General features: G+C 49.5%; 1 protein-coding gene across 1 annotated transcript in view; it reads left to right on the top strand.

Moving 5' to 3' along the window:
• The window catches only part of LOC142313085 (uncharacterized), a 139415-nt gene extending 120351 nt beyond the window's left edge, over nucleotides 1-19064 (top strand). The window contains 1 exon segment of the mRNA XM_075352071.1: nucleotides 18716-19064. Within this exon segment, the coding sequence (XP_075208186.1) occupies nucleotides 18716-19064 (349 nt within the window).
• Nucleotides 19065-19610: the final 546 nt, after the last annotated feature.

Below are 19610 nucleotides of genomic sequence, written 5' to 3'. Positions count from 1 at the left end.
TCTGCAGGTGGAGGTAGGTGCAGGGTATTATATATCTAGTGTGCGGCTCTGCAGGAGGAGGTAGGTGCAGGGTATTATATATCTGGTGTGCGGCTCTGCAGGAGGAGGTAGGTGCAGGGTATTATATATCTGGTGTGCGGCTCTGCAGGTGGAGGTAGGTGCAGGGTATTATATATCTAGTGTGCGGCTCTGCAGGTGGAGGTAGGTGCAGGGTATTATATATCTAGTGTGCGGCTCTGCAGGTGGAGGTAGGTGCAGGGTATTATATATCTAGTGTGCGGCTCTGCAGGTGGAGGTAGGTGCAGGGTATTATATATCTAGTGTGCGGCTCTGCAGGTGGAGGTGTGTGGAGATTCCCCATTACTGGAGCAGGCGGCATTAACCCCTTCAGCTCTGAGACTTTCTTGGAGTTTTTCTCTCTCTCATTTCTATGAATCGTGAGGTTTTTGTTCCTTTTCCTCTGATAGATACAAACGCCCCAACTATGAGAGGCCGGAAGTGAGGAAACCCGTCTGCCCTCAGTCCTCTGCTCCTTTCTGCCCTCAGTCCTCGGCCCCTTCCTGCCCTCGGCCCCTTTCTGCCCTCGGTCCTCGGCCCCTTTCTGCCCTCGACCCCTTTCTGCCCTCAGTCCTCAGCCCCTTTCTACCCTTACACAGTATAATGTTCCCCCAGAATGCTCTCATTATATGTTTCCCCTTATTCTCTCCAGTAATTGTATTATTACAGCGGATTCTTTATGATGTTACATCATCATCTTCTCCCCATTCAGGTCCCTACAATATCGGATCCTCTCAGTGGAGATCCTCTATAGAAGAGAATTTCTTCAGCGCTCTATTGGGAGACCCAGACGATTGGGGTATAGCTACTGCCCTCTGGAGGCCACACAAAGCACTACACTAAAAGTGCAAGGCCCCTCCCCCTCTGGCTATACCCCCCCCGTGGTATCACGGGTTCTCCAGTTTTAGCTTTGTGTGCGAAGGAGGTCAGACATTCCATGCATAGCTCCACAGATTTTAGTCAGCAGTAGCTGCTGACTGTTTCGGATGGAAGAAAAGAGGACACATATAGTGTTCCCAGCATGCTCCCTTCTCACCCCTGGATGGTGTTGTAAGGTTGAGGTACCTATTGCTGGTACAGGGCTGGAGCCTGACATGCTGTTTTCCTTCCACATCCCCTTGTAGGGCTCTGTGGAAGTGGGATCCTGCCGGCCTCTCAGCTCTGACGCCGGGCTCCATCCACAGACCCATTAGAACCTGATGGAGACGGAGCAGGAGTACGATCAGGGACAGGCCCTGCATCATACAGGTACTCTGTGTCCCCGGCAGGCACAGACACACTCCGGGCTGGCTGGGTGTTGTAGTGCGCCGGGGACCGCAACGTGGAGTTGGTGTCCCTACAGATTACTGGGGGACTTTTTTGTGTATGGGAACGCAGCGCCGACCCCCTCTGGACTGGGCGGCGCTGCTGTGACTTGTGGTGCGCCGGGGATCCGCCGTCCGCGCTTTTACGGCGGCGGCGGTTATAAATTTAGTCCCCGGCTTTTTGGGCCTAGGACGCCGGCAGCTCCGATTCGTTCCCGCCCCCACCCTGTCATTCAGGGTAGGGGAGAGACGCTGTTCGCTAGCAGCGACGAGGGCTGGAGCCTGATTTACATGCTCCAGCCCTCTCACTTGGCACAGAGGGAAGCAGGCTTCCCGCTCTTGGCCAGGAACGCCCAGGGCCCGCCCCCCTTCCTCTCTCGAGACGCCGGCAGCCATTACATGCATGCCTGGCTGGAGGAAGGACGCAAGGCTCTGGGAGACCTGGACTAGGGGCTATCTGGCGACCACACACCCGCTTTTTTAAGCGGGCGGTAAGCGATTTTTCTGTGCTGGTCCCTCTAGTGCCTCACGGTGTATCGGTGTACTGTGTACAGATATATAGATATTGTATTTCTTGCACTGTGAGGTCGCTTCTGGCTGCATATCCCAGATCGCTCTGTGGAAGCAGCAACATGTCATCCTCAAAACGCAAGGCGGCCAAGGCAAAAAGGGCTGTGTATACTGCGTGTGCTGCATGTGGGGCTAATCTACCAGCAGGCTCCGATGACCCCCATTGTGTGCAATGCTCCGACCCGGTGCTGCTTCGCCAGCCGGAGTCAGGAGAGGTAGCGACCCAGGCTGAGACGCTTGTAAGTTCTGCCCCGGTGACAGGGACAGACTTTGCAGTTTTTGCAGATAATATGTCTGTGTCTATGGCAAAAATCCTTGAAACCTTGCAATCTATGCATGGGGCTCAGTCTCTGGGCACGGCGAGGCCTCTGTCCTCAGGTCCCCCTTACTTGGAATGTATCCAGCCCACAGGGGGGTCCCCGGCTTCACAGGCCGAGGATTATGACTCAGATGATGGCCCCAGCCACCCTAAGCGAGCTCGCTGGGAAAGACCCTCGACGTCTTCACACTGCTCAGGGTCTCAGCGCAATCAGTCTCCCTGTGATGTGTCTGATGAGAGTGATCAGGAATCCACTCCTGGAACCCCTCTCAACCTGGATACCCCGGATGGGGATGCCATGGTAAACGACCTTATCTCAGCCATCAATAGGCTGTTGGATATTTCTCCCCCAGCCCCTTCAGCAGAAGAGGCGGCTGCGGAGCAGGAGAAGTTTCGTTTCCTTTATCCCAAGCGTAAATTGAGTGCTTTGTTAGATCACTCTGACTTCAGAGAATCAATCCAGAAGCACGACGCTCACCCAGAAAGGCGTTTCTCTAAACGATCTAAAGATACGCGTTTCCCTTTCCCCCCTGAGGTGGTCAAGCGCTGGACACAGTGTCCAAAGGTAGACCCCCCGATTTCCAAACTTGCAGCTAGATCCATAGTTGCAGTGGAGGATGGCGCTTCACTTAAAGATGCCAATGACAGACAGATGGACCTTTGGTTAAAATCTGTCTATGAAGCTATCGGCGCGTCGTTTGCTCCGGCATTCGCAGCCGTATGGGCACTCCAGGCTATTTCAGCTGGCTTAGCAAAAGTGGATGCTATCATGCATCCAGCAGTGCCGCAAGTGGCGCACCTTACCACGCAGATGTCGGCGTTTGCGTCTTACGCTATCAATGCGGTCCTAGAATCTACCAGTCGCACCTCAATGGCGTCCGCCAATTCGGTAGTTTTGCGCAGAGCCTTGTGGTTAAAGGACTGGAAAGCAGATGCTGGTTCCAAAAAATGTTTAACCAGTTTGCCTTTGTCTAGAGATAGACTGTTTGGCGAGCCATTGGCTGACATCATTAAGCAGTCCAAGGGTAAAGACTCCTCTTTACCACAACCCAGAACATCCAAACCTCAGCAGAAAAAGTGGCAGCAGAGGTTTCAGTCCTTTCGAGGTTCGGGCAAGACACCATTTACCTCGTCCAAAGGGACTCAGAGGACGCAAAGAAACTCAGATTCGTGGCGGACTCACACACGCCCCAAGAAAGCAAATGGAGGTACCGCTTCCAAAGCGGCTACCTCATGACTTCCAGCCCCCCCCCCTCCGCATCGCCGGTCGGGGGCAGGCTCTCCCGCTTTTCCGGCATTTGGATGTCACAGGTCAAAGACCGGTGGGTGACGGACATTTTGTCTCGCGGGTACAGAATCGAGTTCAATTCTCGTCCTCCAGCTCGGTTCTTCAGAACCTCCCCACATCCAGACCGAGCAGATGCTCTGCTGCAGGCGGTGGATTCCCTAAAAGCGGAAGGAGTGGTGATCCCAGTCCCTCCTCAGGAACAAGGGCAAGGGTTTTACTCCAATCTCTTTGTGGTTCCAAAAAAGGACGGCTCGTTCCGTCCTGTTCTGGACCTAAAACGGCTCAACAAACATGTGCACGCCAGGAGGTTCCGGATGGAAACCCTCCGCTCTGTCATTGCCTCAATGTCCAGAGGAGACTTCCTTGCCTCAATAGACATCAAAGATGCTTATCTCCACGTGCCAATTGCTACAGAACATCAACGTTTTCTACGTTTTGTGATAGGAGACGACCATTTTCAGTTCGTAGCTCTTCCATTTGGTCTGGCGACAGCCCCACGGGTCTTCACCAAGGTCATGGCGGCGGTGGTAGCAGTCTTGCACTCTCAGGGACACTCGGTGATCCCTTACCTAGACGACTTATTGGTCAAAGCTCCCTCTCAGGAGGCATGTCAGCACAGCCTGAATGCTACGCTGGAGACTCTACAGTCTTTCGGATGGATCATCAACTTTCCAAAGTCGATCCTATCACCGACTCAGTCACTAACGTATCTTGGCATGGAGTTTCATACTCTAGCAGCGATAGTGAAGCTGCCGCTGAACAAGCAGCGGTCACTACAGACAGGGGTGCAATCTCTCCTGCAGGGCCAGTTGCATCCCTTGCGGCGTCTCATGCATTTCCTAGGGAAGATGGTGGCAGCCATGGAAGCAGTTCCCTTTGCGCAGTTTCATCTGCGCCCACTTCAATGGGACATTCTCCGCCAATGGGACGGGAAGTCAACGTCCCTGGACAGGAAAGTCTCGCTTTCCCAGACGGCCAAGGACTCTCTACAATGGTGGCTCCTTCCCACCTCATTATCTCAGGGAAGATCCTTCCTGCCCCCATCCTGGGCAGTAGTTACGACAGATGCGAGTCTGTCGGGGTGGGGAGCAGTGTTTCTCCACCACAGGGCTCAGGGGACGTGGACTCCGCAGGAGTCCACCCTTCAGATCAATGTTCTGGAAATCAGAGCAGTGTATCTTGCCCTACTAGCCTTCCAGCAGTGGCTGGAAGGAAAGCAGATCCGAATCCAATCGGACAACTCCACAGCGGTGGCATACATCAACCACCAAGGAGGGACGCGCAGTCGGCAAGCCTTCCAAGAAGTCCGGCGCATTCTAATGTGGGTGGAGGACAGAGCATCCACCATATCCGCGGTTCACATCCCAGGCGTAGAAAACTGGGAAGCAGACTTCCTCAGTCGCCAGGGCATGGACGCAGGGGAATGGTCCCTTCACCCGGACGTGTTTCAGGAAATCTGTCGCCGCTGGGGAGTGCCGGACGTCGACCTAATGGCATCCCGGCACAACAACAAGGTCCCGGCATTCATGGCGAGGTCGCGCGATCAAAGAGCTCTGGCGGCAGACGCCTTGGTTCAAGATTGGTCGCAGTTTCAGCTCCCTTACGTGTTTCCGCCTCTGGCGCTCTTGCCCAGAGTGCTACGCAAGATCAGATCCGAGTGCAGCCGCATCATACTCGTCGCTCCAAACTGGCCGAGGAGGTCGTGGTATCCGGATCTGTGGCATCTCACGATCGGTCGACCGTGGTCACTGCCAGACCGACCAGACTTACTGTCCCAAGGGCCGTTTTTCCATCAGAATTCTGCGGCCCTGAACCTGACTGTGTGGCCATTGAGTCCTGGATCCTAGCATCTGCAGGATTATCTCAAGGAGTGGTTGCCACAATGAGACAAGCTAGAAAGTCGACTTCTGCTAAGATCTACCACAGAACGTGGAAGATTTTCTTATCCTGGTGCTCGGCCCAGGGAGTGTCTCCCTGGCCATTTGCATTACCCAAGTTTCTTTCCTTCCTGCAATCGGGGTTAGAAAAGGGCTTGTCGCTCAGCTCCCTTAAAGGGCAAGTTTCGGCACTATCCGTGTTTTTTCAGAAGCGTCTAGCACGTCTTCCTAAGGTGCGCACGTTCCTGCAGGGGGTCTGTCATATTGTGCCCCCGTACAAGCGACCGTTAGATCCATGGGATCTGAACAGGGTACTAGTTGCTCTCCAGAAGCCGCCCTTCGAGCCTCTGAAGGAAGTTTCCTTTTCTCGGCTGTCGCAGAAAGTGGCGTTTCTTGTTGCGATCACATCGCTTCGGCGAGTGTCTGAGCTGGCAGCTCTGTCATCCAAGGCTCCCTTCCTGGTGTTCCACCAGGACAAGGTTGTGCTGCGCCCCATTCCGGAGTTTCTTCCTAAGGTCGTATCCTCTTTTCATCTTAATCAGGATATTTCCTTGCCTTCTTTTTGCCCTCATCCGGTTCACCGGTATGAAAAGGACTTACGTTTGCTAGATCTGGTGAGAGCACTCAGAATCTACATTTCCCGCACGGCGCCCATACGCCGTGCCGATGCACTTTTCGTCCTTGTCGCTGGTCCGCGCAAGGGGTTGCAGGCTTCTAAAGCCACCCTGGCTCGATGGATCAAAGAACCAATTCTAGAGGCCTACCGTTCTGCGGGGCTTCCGGTTCCTTCAGGGCTAAAAGCCCACTCAACCAGAGCCGTGGGTGCGTCCTGGGCATTACGTCACCAGGCTTCGGCTCAACAGGTGTGCCAGGCAGCTACCTGGTCCAGTCTGCACACTTTCACCAAGCATTATCAGGTGCATACCTATGCTTCGGCGGATGCCAGCTTAGGTAGAAGAGTCCTGCAGGCGGCAGTGACACCCCCGTAGGGGAGGGCTGTTTTGCAGCTCTAACATGAGGTATTTATTTACCCACCCAGGGACAGCTTTTGGACGTCCCAATCGTCTGGGTCTCCCAATAGAGCGCTGAAGAAGAAGGGAATTTTGTTACTTACCGTAAATTCCTTTTCTTCTAGCTCTTATTGGGAGACCCAGCACCCGCCCTGTTGTCCTTCGGGATGTTTTTTTTTGTTGTTTGCGGGTACACATGTTGTTCATGTTGAACGGTTTTTCAGTTCTCCGATGTTATTCGGAGTTAATTTGTTTAAACCGGTTATTGGCTTCCTCCTTCTTGCTTTGGCACTAAAACTGGAGAACCCGTGATACCACGGGGGGGGTATAGCCAGAGGGGGAGGGGCCTTGCACTTTTAGTGTAGTGCTTTGTGTGGCCTCCAGAGGGCAGTAGCTATACCCCAATCGTCTGGGTCTCCCAATAAGAGCTAGAAGAAAAGGAATTTACGGTAAGTAACAAAATTCCCTTCTTTCCTGATTACCCCGTGAAGGATGGATATGGACAGGGACAAGATGGCGGAGAGGATATTACACCTCACCCTAGAGATCCTCTTCCGGCTTACTGGAGAGGTGAGAGATTCTGATGACGTCACATTACACCATTCTTATCTATGGGAATAACAGATGGACAGAACTGGAGAGGTGAGGACTCTGGAAATGTCTGGAGTGAGATTTATTACTGTGTCTCTCCATAACCAGGATTACACAGTAGTGAAGAAGACCTCTAGTGAGCGCTGTCAGGCCCCTGTGTCTGAGGGATGGGGAAGACCCCTGAGCCCAATCACGGGGCCTCCACCTCACCCCCCGATACATGAGGACATCAATGACCAGAAGATCCTAGAACTCACCTACAAGATGATTGAGCTGCTGACTGGAGAGGTGACACTGCTGGGAATGCTGGGACATTATACAGTAACGCTATGAAGGGATCGGGGGTGACGGTATCATTGTATGTGTCAGGTTCCTATAAGGTGTCAGGACGTCACCGTCTATTTCTCCATGGAGGAGTGGGAGTATTTAGAAGGACACAAAGATCTGTACAAGGACGTCATGATGGAGGATCCCCGGCCCCTCACATCACCAGGTAATAGACAGGACTAAATATACACGGCCTATAATTATCTGTATGTAAGGAATGAATTCAGTCCCTGTATGTGTCTCCTCCAGTTCTATCCAGTAAGAGGACAACACCAGAGAGATGTCCCCGTCCTCTTCTCCCACAGGACTGTAAACAAGAAGATCCCGATGTTCCTCAGGATGTGTTTCCTCCAGCTCTATCCAGTAAGACATATCTACTCATGTACTTTCTGCACTAATTTTGTGGTTACATTTTTAGGTTTTCTGCTCTGGTTTTTTCAGCTGTATTTTCTTTGCTTCTGCTTCTTCTGCTGTTTGTTTCTAGTGCCTTCTCTATGTTGTTATGAAGGCAACTCAAAGACCTGCAGAGGGTTCATGAATACCCTGTTTCCCTAAAAATAAGCCCTAGTTACAGTCAGGGCTAGCGGTGGGAGGAGTCAAACAGTGCAATTTCTCAGGAACCCCACTCTCTTAGGCCTAAAACACACGTCCTTGATAACCATGTACGTGTAATACGGGCCGTTTTTCATGTCTGTAATCCGTTTTTTGGTCCGTAAATAACGCACGTGTGGTGGCTGTGTGTCCGGCGTATGGTAACCACGTGTGCGTGTGGAATGGCCGTGTGTGCGTGTGAAACTTACCTGACGTGTGTGTGTGTTGTCCGTGTGAAATGTCCGAGTGTGATGTTAAATGTCGTTGATACATGCCGGCTGACAGCAGACAGAGTCGCGCGCTGAGAATGAACTCGGGTGAGCTTCACCCGACTTCATCCTCATACCGCGGCTCTGTCTGTGTCGCGTCCTGATTAGCGGTCACCCGTGAAGGACTCACCAGTGACCGCTAATCACCAGAGTGACTGAATGGAGTACCCCTCTCGCCTACTCACCGTTCACCGGCGCGGCGCTGCACGACTGTTCTCTAAACTCCGGCGGCTTTTCCTCTTTTGAAAAAGCCGGCCGCTCATTAATCAATCTCGTATTCCCTGCTTTCCCCGCCGACCGGCAAATATAATTGGTTGCAGTGAGACACGCCCAAACGCTGAGTGACAGCTATGTCACTGCACCCAATCACAGCAGCCGGTGGGCGTGTCTATACTGTGCAGTAAAATAAATAAATAATTTAAAAAAACGGCGTGCGGTCCCCCCAATTTTAATACCAGCCAGATAAAGCCATACGGCTGAAGGCTCGTATTCTCAGGATGGGGAGCCCCACGTTATGGGGAGCCCCCCAGCCTAACAATATCAGTCAGCAGCCGCCCAGAATGGCCGCATACATTAGATGCGACAGTTCTGGGACAGTACCTGGCTCTTCCCGATTTGCCCTGGTGCGTTGGCAAATCGGGGTAATAAGGAGTTAATGGCAGCCCATAGCTGCCACTAAATCCTACATTAATCATGTCATGCATGTCCCCGGGATACCTTCCATGATTGATCTGTAAATTACAGTAAATAAACAAATTGTCTCTCCAGTAAAGGAGACAAACTCTAGCACAGCGCCACCTATTGGAAGTAGCGATCCTAAAAGTCACAAGTGGATTTTCCACAATCCTTTGCAATATGACTCAGGATATATAAGCCAGATCAGAATCCCAATTTGCAGACACGGTGTTTCGGGGTGCTTGCCCCTCGTCAGTGCAAAGTATGGGGGTGTCTGATCTGGCTCATGAGAAAGCTATGCGGGGACCACGGGGGAACACTATTCTCCTTAAGGAGACTTTGCAAGCCAGTCTGGCTGCCAGGTAAGGGGACTTATAGCTGCAATGCCCCTCTGGGAAATATTCAAATTGTCTCTCCAGTAAAGGAGACAAACTCTAGCACAGCGCCACCTATTGGAAGTAGCGATCCTAAAAGTCACAAGTGGATTTTCCACAATCCTTTGCAATATGACTCAGGATATATAAGCCAGATCAGAATCCCAATTTGCAGACACGGTGTTTCGGGGTGCTTGCCCCTCGTCAGTGCAAAGTATGGGGGTGTCTGATCTGGCTCATGAGAAAGCTATGCGGGGACCACGGGGGAACACTATTCTCCTTAAGGAGACTTTGCAAGCCAGTCTGGCTGCCAGGTAAGGGGACTTATAGCTGCAATGCCCCTCTGGGAAATATTCAAATTGTCTCTCCAGTAAAGGAGACAAACTCTAGCACAGCGCCACCTATTGGAAGTAGCGATCCTAAAAGTCACAAGTGGATTTTCCACAATCCTTTGCAATATGACTCAGGATATATAAGCCAGATCAGAATCCCAATTTGCAGACACGGTGTTTCGGGGTGCTTGCCCCTCGTCAGTGCAAAGTATGGGGGTGTCTGATCTGGCTCATGAGAAAGCTATGCGGGGACCACGGGGGAACACTATTCTCCTTAAGGAGACTTTGCAAGCCAGTCTGGCTGCCAGGTAAGGGGACTTATAGCTGCAATGCCCCTCTGGGAAATATTCAAATTGTCTCTCCAGTAAAGGAGACAAACTCTAGCACAGCGCCACCTATTGGAAGTAGCGATCCTAAAAGTCACAAGTGGATTTTCCACAATCCTTTGCAATATGACTCAGGATATATAAGCCAGATCAGAATCCCAATTTGCAGACACGGTGTTTCGGGGTGCTTGCCCCTCGTCAGTGCAAAGTATGGGGGTGTCTGATCTGGCTCATGAGAAAGCTATGCGGGGACCACGGGGGAACACTATTCTCCTTAAGGAGACTTTGCAAGCCAGTCTGGCTGCCAGGTAAGGGGACTTATAGCTGCAATGCCCCTCTGGGAAATATTCAAATTGTCTCTCCAGTAAAGGAGACAAACTCTAGCACAGCGCCACCTATTGGAAGTAGCGATCCTAAAAGTCACAAGTGGATTTTCCACAATCCTTTGCAATATGACTCAGGATATATAAGCCAGATCAGAATCCCAATTTGCAGACACGGTGTTTCGGGGTGCTTGCCCCTCGTCAGTGCAAAGTATGGGGGTGTCTGATCTGGCTCATGAGAAAGCTATGCGGGGACCACGGGGGAACACTATTCTCCTTAAGGAGACTTTGCAAGCCAGTCTGGCTGCCAGGTAAGGGGACTTATAGCTGCAATGCCCCTCTGGGAAATATTCAAATTGTCTCTCCAGTAAAGGAGACAAACTCTAGCACAGCGCCACCTATTGGAAGTAGCGATCCTAAAAGTCACAAGTGGATTTTCCACAATCCTTTGCAATATGACTCAGGATATATAAGCCAGATCAGAATCCCAATTTGCAGACACGGTGTTTCGGGGTGCTTGCCCCTCGTCAGTGCAAAGTATGGGGGTGTCTGATCTGGCTCATGAGAAAGCTATGCGGGGACCACGGGGGAACACTATTCTCCTTAAGGAGACTTTGCAAGCCAGTCTGGCTGCCAGGTAAGGGGACTTATAGCTGCAATGCCCCTCTGGGAAATATTCAAATTGTCTCTCCAGTAAAGGAGACAAACTCTAGCACAGCGCCACCTATTGGAAGTAGCGATCCTAAAAGTCACAAGTGGATTTTCCACAATCCTTTGCAATATGACTCAGGATATATAAGCCAGATCAGAATCCCAATTTGCAGACACGGTGTTTCGGGGTGCTTGCCCCTCGTCAGTGCAAAGTATGGGGGTGTCTGATCTGGCTCATGAGAAAGCTATGCGGGGACCACGGGGGAACACTATTCTCCTTAAGGAGACTTTGCAAGCCAGTCTGGCTGCCAGGTAAGGGGACTTATAGCTGCAATGCCCCTCTGGGAAATATTCAAATTGTCTCTCCAGTAAAGGAGACAAACTCTAGCACAGCGCCACCTATTGGAAGTAGCGATCCTAAAAGTCACAAGTGGATTTTCCACAATCCTTTGCAATATGACTCAGGATATATAAGCCAGATCAGAATCCCAATTTGCAGACACGGTGTTTCGGGGTGCTTGCCCCTCGTCAGTGCAAAGTATGGGGGTGTCTGATCTGGCTCATGAGAAAGCTATGCGGGGACCACGGGGGAACACTATTCTCCTTAAGGAGACTTTGCAAGCCAGTCTGGCTGCCAGGTAAGGGGACTTATAGCTGCAATGCCCCTCTGGGAAATATTCAAATTGTCTCTCCAGTAAAGGAGACAAACTCTAGCACAGCGCCACCTATTGGAAGTAGCGATCCTAAAAGTCACAAGTGGATTTTCCACAATCCTTTGCAATATGACTCAGGATATATAAGCCAGATCAGAATCCCAATTTGCAGACACGGTGTTTCGGGGTGCTTGCCCCTCGTCAGTGCAAAGTATGGGGGTGTCTGATCTGGCTCATGAGAAAGCTATGCGGGGACCACGGGGGAACACTATTCTCCTTAAGGAGACTTTGCAAGCCAGTCTGGCTGCCAGGTAAGGGGACTTATAGCTGCAATGCCCCTCTGGGAAATATTCAAATTGTCTCTCCAGTAAAGGAGACAAACTCTAGCACAGCGCCACCTATTGGAAGTAGCGATCCTAAAAGTCACAAGTGGATTTTCCACAATCCTTTGCAATATGACTCAGGATATATAAGCCAGATCAGAATCCCAATTTGCAGACACGGTGTTTCGGGGTGCTTGCCCCTCGTCAGTGCAAAGTATGGGGGTGTCTGATCTGGCTCATGAGAAAGCTATGCGGGGACCACGGGGGAACACTATTCTCCTTAAGGAGACTTTGCAAGCCAGTCTGGCTGCCAGGTAAGGGGACTTATAGCTGCAATGCCCCTCTGGGAAATATTCAAATTGTCTCTCCAGTAAAGGAGACAAACTCTAGCACAGCGCCACCTATTGGAAGTAGCGATCCTAAAAGTCACAAGTGGATTTTCCACAATCCTTTGCAATATGACTCAGGATATATAAGCCAGATCAGAATCCCAATTTGCAGACACGGTGTTTCGGGGTGCTTGCCCCTCGTCAGTGCAAAGTATGGGGGTGTCTGATCTGGCTCATGAGAAAGCTATGCGGGGACCACGGGGGAACACTATTCTCCTTAAGGAGACTTTGCAAGCCAGTCTGGCTGCCAGGTAAGGGGACTTATAGCTGCAATGCCCCTCTGGGAAATATTCAAATTGTCTCTCCAGTAAAGGAGACAAACTCTAGCACAGCGCCACCTATTGGAAGTAGCGATCCTAAAAGTCACAAGTGGATTTTCCACAATCCTTTGCAATATGACTCAGGATATATAAGCCAGATCAGAATCCCAATTTGCAGACACGGTGTTTCGGGGTGCTTGCCCCTCGTCAGTGCAAAGTATGGGGGTGTCTGATCTGGCTCATGAGAAAGCTATGCGGGGACCACGGGGGAACACTATTCTCCTTAAGGAGACTTTGCAAGCCAGTCTGGCTGCCAGGTAAGGGGACTTATAGCTGCAATGCCCCTCTGGGAAATATTCAAATTGTCTCTCCAGTAAAGGAGACAAACTCTAGCACAGCGCCACCTATTGGAAGTAGCGATCCTAAAAGTCACAAGTGGATTTTCCACAATCCTTTGCAATATGACTCAGGATATATAAGCCAGATCAGAATCCCAATTTGCAGACACGGTGTTTCGGGGTGCTTGCCCCTCGTCAGTGCAAAGTATGGGGGTGTCTGATCTGGCTCATGAGAAAGCTATGCGGGGACCACGGGGGAACACTATTCTCCTGAAAAATCCTTTAATAGAAATAAAAAACACAAACACATTCCCTGGTTCACCAATTTAATCAGCCCCAAAAAGCCCTCCATGTCCGGCGTAATCCAGGATGGTCCAGCGTCTCTTCCAGCTCTGCTGCATGAAGGTGACCGGAGCTGCAGAAGACACCGCCGCTCCGGTCAGCTCCACACAGCAAATGAAGAGAGCCGCGTGATCAGCTGAGCTGTCACTGAGGTTACTCGCGACCACCGCTGCGGTGGCCGCGGGTAACCTCAGTGACAGCTCAGCTGATCACGCTACTCACCTCAGTTGCTGCGTGGAGCTGACCGGAGCGGCGGTGAGTAGCGTGATTAACTCCTTTATTACCCCGATTTGCCAACGCACCAGGGCAAATCGGGAAGAGCCGGGTACTGTCCCTGAACAGTCGCATCTAATGTATGCGGCCATTCTGGGCGGCTGCTGACTGATATTGTTAGGCTGGGGGGCTCCCCATAACGTGGAGCTCCTCATCCTGAGAATACCAGCCTTCAGCCATATGGCTTTATCTGGCTGGTATTAAAATTGGGGGGGGACCGCACGCTGGTTTTTTTAATTATTTATTTATTTCTATACTCCATTGTGACATGCCCACCGACTGCTGTGATTGGGTGCAGTGAGACACCTGTCACTCAGCGTGGGGGCGTGTCTCACTGCAACCAATCATAGGCGCCGGTGGGCGGGGAAAGCAGGGAATACGAGATTGTTTAATGAGCGGCCGGCTTTTTCAAATTAGAAAAAGCCGCCGGAGCAGTGTGAACGCCGTGCAGGATCGGTGAGTATGAGAGGGGGGGGCACTTCACTCACTCGGGGGATTAGCGGTCACCGGTGAATCCTTCAAAGGTGACCGCTAATCAGTACACGGCACACAGACAGCCGAGGCATGACAATGAAGTCGGGTGAAGTTCACCCGAGTTCATTCTCATCCCGCTACTCTGTCTTCTGACATGTAGTAACGACATTTTGCATCACACACGGACATTTCTCACGGACAACATAACCACACATCTGTGCAAGGAACGTTTAATTTGGACTCCCATAGGCTAACATTATGTCCGTGTGTGCGTGCTCCGTCCCAAAAACGAACATGCTTCCGTGCCAAACAGAGCAAAAAACGTGGGACGCACACGAACACACAGAAGATCAAATAACATGCACGTGTGTTTTTAAACATAAAAAAACATATGTGCACGTTTGGTCGTATCTCCGGTATGTACGGAAACGGACCAAACACGCACGTTTTAAACGGATGTGTGTTGCAGGCCTTAAGGACCTCATCAGTTGCATTCGGAAGTTGATTGTTTAAGAAGCCTTGATGAAGTCATGTGACATGATGTAACCAAAGGTCTCTTAATTGCAGGAGTATAAAGCTGAAGAGGAGACAGGCGTGTGCGTGTGTGTGTGTGTGTAGATAGCTAGGTAATAGAAATAAAAAGAGTTACAGCCGCACACTGAAATACCAAATTTTTAAACTACCAAAAAATATCTAAGAAAATTATTGCTTTAGAGAATGTGAACTACTGGCAAACTACCCTGGAAGGATTGGAGACACCTACAGAACGAGATTTGACACCTAGACCTTGATTCTTCAAAGCAATTATGGCAGAATTCTGACAGAAATCACTTTTCAATCAATTTTTTGTGCAACACAGAGTTGTGAAAAAAAATTGTGCGACTAAATCATCACGGCGCGCTGTGCTGACATCACTCTCATGTCCTTCAGCTCCCAGCAGTACAAGCAGACATGGCCTCCTCTTGCTGGTAGCTTATAGCGAAATGTATGACCTCCAGCGCCACTACGAAGAAGCTGACTATCAAGTACGTGACTGTGATCTGAGGAGGCCTGATGGGTGCCGGGATAGCGCAGGTAGCTGCAGCAACCGGACACACTGTTGTTTTAGTCGACCAGACTGATGACATCTTGAAAACGTCTGCCAAAAGTATTGAAGACAGCTTGAAAAGGGTCACTAAGAGGATGTTTGCGGACAAGCCTGAGGCTGCTTCACAGTTCATCAGCAAAACACAAGCACAGACCCAGCGGCCGTGGTGCACAGCAATGATCTGGTGGTGGAAGCCATAATAGAGAACTTGGAAGTGGAAAAACGCACTAATGAAGACACTGGACAAATTTGCACCAGAATATTGGCAATAACTGACATCGCCAACTCTACAACTAGGCAGGATCAGTTCGGAGGTCTGTATTTCTTTAATCCAGTACCAATGATGAAGCTGGTGGAAGTCATTAAGACACCAATGACTAGCCAAACAACTTCTGACTCTCTCATGGACTTCAGTAAAGCACTGGGAAAGATGCCTGTGTCATGTAAGTGTTGCGGGCGGGGAGGACGCCGCTGCGCTGCGCTCGCTAACGCTCGGGTCCGGCGCTGATGCGATGGCTGCTCGGTGGCTTGAGCGGTGGGCCGGATCCGGGGACTCGAGCGGCGCTCCTCGCCCGTGAGTGAAAGGGGGTAGTTTGGTTTGGGGATTTGGTCCGTGAGGTTGGGCACCACCGCTGCTGGTGACGGGGATCCCGGGAGCGATCGCAGGGAGCAGCTGGGATGTTGTTTTCCCCTCCGTGGGTAGGGGTTGGTGGTCCCGGGGCCCGGTGAGATGACGGGGAGGCAGGGTTGGATGGGTGCAGGGTCGCTTGGACTGCGCAGCGCGGTGCCAGATGGCACGGTAGTACTCACTCAGCCACAAAGGTACACAAAGTCTCCGGTAAACCAAACGGCTGGATGGACGGGTCCCGCAGCCGGCTGCTGTGGCTTCTCCTGGACGGTTAGTGGTGGCTGCCTTTCCCTGCACCTTTTGTGTATGTTCGGTCCCGATGGATTCCCACCGGTAACCCACTCCCCAGCGTATATATGTGCCGGAGGAGCCCTTTTGCCCGCAGGCTCTGGCCCTTGGAACTCTAGCTGTGGCGGTAGCTGTATTTCCTTCTGTTGGTTGGACGGTTGCCTTCAATCAGGTCTTGGCTGTTGGGAAACCCCTGGGGTGCCGGTTACTGACGGATTTGACCTCTAATAACGACTCCAAGCCTGGTCGGGGTCCATAGGCCCTGCCTGTGTGTGCTGGCTTCACTTCGCTCCCCGGTTCGGTACCGGCGGGCCACCGCTCGTCCCCGGTCCTACGGTTCCGCGTTGATCTGCCTCTCCTGCAGATGGCCACCACCGTCTGCCAACCTTGCTCTTAGTGCCCGGGCCACACACCCGGACACGGTCAGTTTGCTCCTCCACTACTACTTCACTCCTCTCACTTTGACCTCCCTAACTCAACTTCAACTGAACTCCCTTCCTTCTCCCGCCTCCAGGACTGTGAACTCCTCAGTGGGTGGGGCCAACTCCCTGGCTCCACCCCACCTGGTGTGGACATCAGCCCCTGGAGGGAGGCAACTAGGATTTTGTGTCTGGCTGATGTGCCTGTCTCAGGGTGGGGGTGTTTGTTGTAATACCTGTGACGATCTGGCTAGTCCAGGGCGCCACATAAGGACACCCCAGGGTTCATTGTTAGCCATCTTCTGGTACCATACCTAATGGAATTCGTGCATCTTCATGAAAGAAGTATCTAAGGAAGACAAGGATGTTGCAATTAAATTTTAAGCCTGTTACCCAATGGGTCCTTTTGAGCTTTTGGATGATGTTGGTCTTGACACTAGTAAATACACCATTGATGGTTGGTACCAGATGGAACCTGAAAACCCCCTTTTTTGCCCCCAGTGAATTGCTCAATAAGCTTGGAAAGAAGACCGGAGAAGGATTTTATAAAGACAGATGGTTGGCCTGGCTGCACTGCAGAGCTATATTGTTAGTCTCTTGATTGCTTGGATTACGATGATCGTTGTTGTTTTTACATTGCACGGTTTTCTCAGCACTTATTAACACTCTAGTGCCGTACAGTCATGATTCTCTATTTCATCAACATCCTTTTGTACCGCTGATTCCAAACATTGATACATCATAGCCATTCTACAGTCAATAAAAAAATAAATGTAAAGAAAAATAAATCGTGCAACTTTTGGAGGTTTCACGCCAATTTTAACCAGCTTTGCCAAAATGGGCAGCGCTTGGCCAGAAGAAGAATGTGATGCCACCGCTTCTCTAATTCATAACAAACTGCAGTGTTCCCTATGCCAGAAATCGCACGCCAGTCCCTGATGTCATTTTTCAGTGTACAGCGGCAGTCTTGATGAATTGGAGCACTAATGTTTATCTACACAGACAGCAAGACACTACTACCTGCTTGGTTACAAAGCCTAAGGATAGGCCATCAATCTTACAGTTCCGAACAAACCCATTAAATATTTGGCTTCTGTCTCTATTTTATTTTCATCTTCGAAAAAAAACCTTTTTGAAATTGTCTATGTTGTGGATCAATGTCACAACGAGATGCTTGCAGGGTATGTCAACTGTCATGGCAGGATCAGGATCTGTGGAAATTACACATTCTGGCACTCTGCTTGCTAACTTCTCTGATGTCTGTGAGCAGCACAGGGAGACGCAGGCGTCGAACCACATACTTAGTAAGATTAGCAAGAGTTATTCTCTGCTGGGCTCCTTGTTAATGTCTTTGATCACATGCTGTAGGGGAGCCAGTATCATTCACTCCCCTTCTGTATATGCTGGCTGGACTATTCCATTAATGCCAGCTATTGTTTACCTATACAGGTCTGGTGAGGTGTTGTGATACAAAGTAGTGGCTGTTGTGCATTATTGCTGTGAGCAGTTGTGGTGTTAATCCTTGTTGTCTTTTTGTTTCTGCCTTCCTGCTCTTGCTTTTCTCCTTAGTCTCTCACTGTTTATTTCTGTGAGTTTGTAGTGTGTCTGAATTTTGGTTTTCTCGTCTGTCTTAATTTGTATTTCCATCATACTCCTGCACCTTCCTTCCACGTTCAGGGGTAATCCAGAGGTTAACGATAGCCTAAGGTCTCCTAGCATCCTACAGTCACATTGCGACAATCAAATCAGATTATTTACTGTACCACATTCCAGAGAACTGGTTCTAGGAATGGGAGATCCGAATTAATGAAGATGTAACTTTTAGATCTCGAAATTGGAAAACACATTCAGAATAATTTGTTTCCTAATTTAATTTCTTATGTTATGGTTTAAAAATCTAAATGTACTTTCAAAATTATATCCTAAAAAATAATAACTTTGTGTTTATTTTTAGCAGATGACTGTATCAGGAATTCAGATGAAAATCTAATATTTTCAGAATTTAAAACAGATGATCAAACTATCACACATGATACATATAAAGAATATGCTGTTGTCCCAGATATACCTCCAGTCCTTCCTCGGAAAGCTCTATCATCTGATCTTTTCAAACAAGTCCAAAATTCTGATTTATTACAGAATTATAAACAAAATAAAAGTTACAGAAGGGATGTGGAACATGAAACGGCTCCTAAAAAGGAGAAACCATTTTCATGTTCAGAGTGTGGGAAATGTTTCATTTGGAAATCAGACCTAGTTAGACATCAGAAAATTCACACAGGAGAGAAGCCATTTTCATGTTCAGAGTGTGGGAAATGTTTTAGTCGGAACATAAACCTTGTTAGACATCAGAAAAGTCACACAGGGGAGAAGCCATTTTCATGTTCAGAATGTGGGAAATGTTTTATTCGGACATCAGACCTTGTTAGACATCAGAAAATTCACACAGGGCAGAAGCCATTTTCATGTTCAGAGTGTAGGAAATGTTTTATTCATAAAATAAACCTTGTTAGACATCAGAAAACTCACACAGGGGAGAAGCCATTTTCATGTTCAGAATGTGGGAAATGTTTTATTCAGAAATCAGATCTTGTTAGTCATCAAAGATCTCACACAGGGGAAAAGCCATTTTCATGCCCAGAATGTGGTAAATGTTTTACTAGGAAATCAGGTCTTGTTTACCATCAAAAAAATCACACAAAATAAACCATTTTTATGTTCTGAATGTGGAAAATGTAATTCTCAGAAATCAGATCTTGTTAAACATGTGAAGAAGCCACACAGGGAAGGAACCTTTTTCATGTTGTGAATAATTGAAATGTATAACTGGTAAATCAAGTCTTGCCGACATCAGAAAAACAACAGAGAGGAGCAGCTATTCTTGTTTTCGGAATTTGCCAATTTTTTTTTGTCATTAATCAGGTCCTGTTGTCAGATGAGTCACACGGGAGAAGCCATCATGATGTACTATCATTCAAAGGGTTTTATCCAAAAATCAGCTACAATTGCTCAAGTAAGAATTGGTGAGGGAAAGAAAAATGTTCTCTCTTTTTAAACCTATCATATTTTTTCGGACCATAAGACACACCTAGGTATTGAAGGAGGAAAATAGGGAAAACGATTGAAGCAAAAATGTGGTCATGACGCACTGTTATGGGGGGATCTGCTGCTGACACTGTTACAGGGGTAATATCCCACAGTTTCTAGTGCAATGTGTTTGATGACATTCCCGTTAAATAGTGCTGATAAATC

The sequence above is a fragment of the Anomaloglossus baeobatrachus genome, chromosome 5 (genome assembly GCF_048569485.1).
Source record: "Anomaloglossus baeobatrachus isolate aAnoBae1 chromosome 5, aAnoBae1.hap1, whole genome shotgun sequence".
In the NCBI taxonomy this organism is placed as follows: Eukaryota; Metazoa; Chordata; class Amphibia; order Anura; family Aromobatidae; genus Anomaloglossus; species Anomaloglossus baeobatrachus.
The sequence above is the reverse complement of the archived record's forward strand: the minus strand, read 5'-3'. Positions and strand labels throughout refer to the sequence as shown.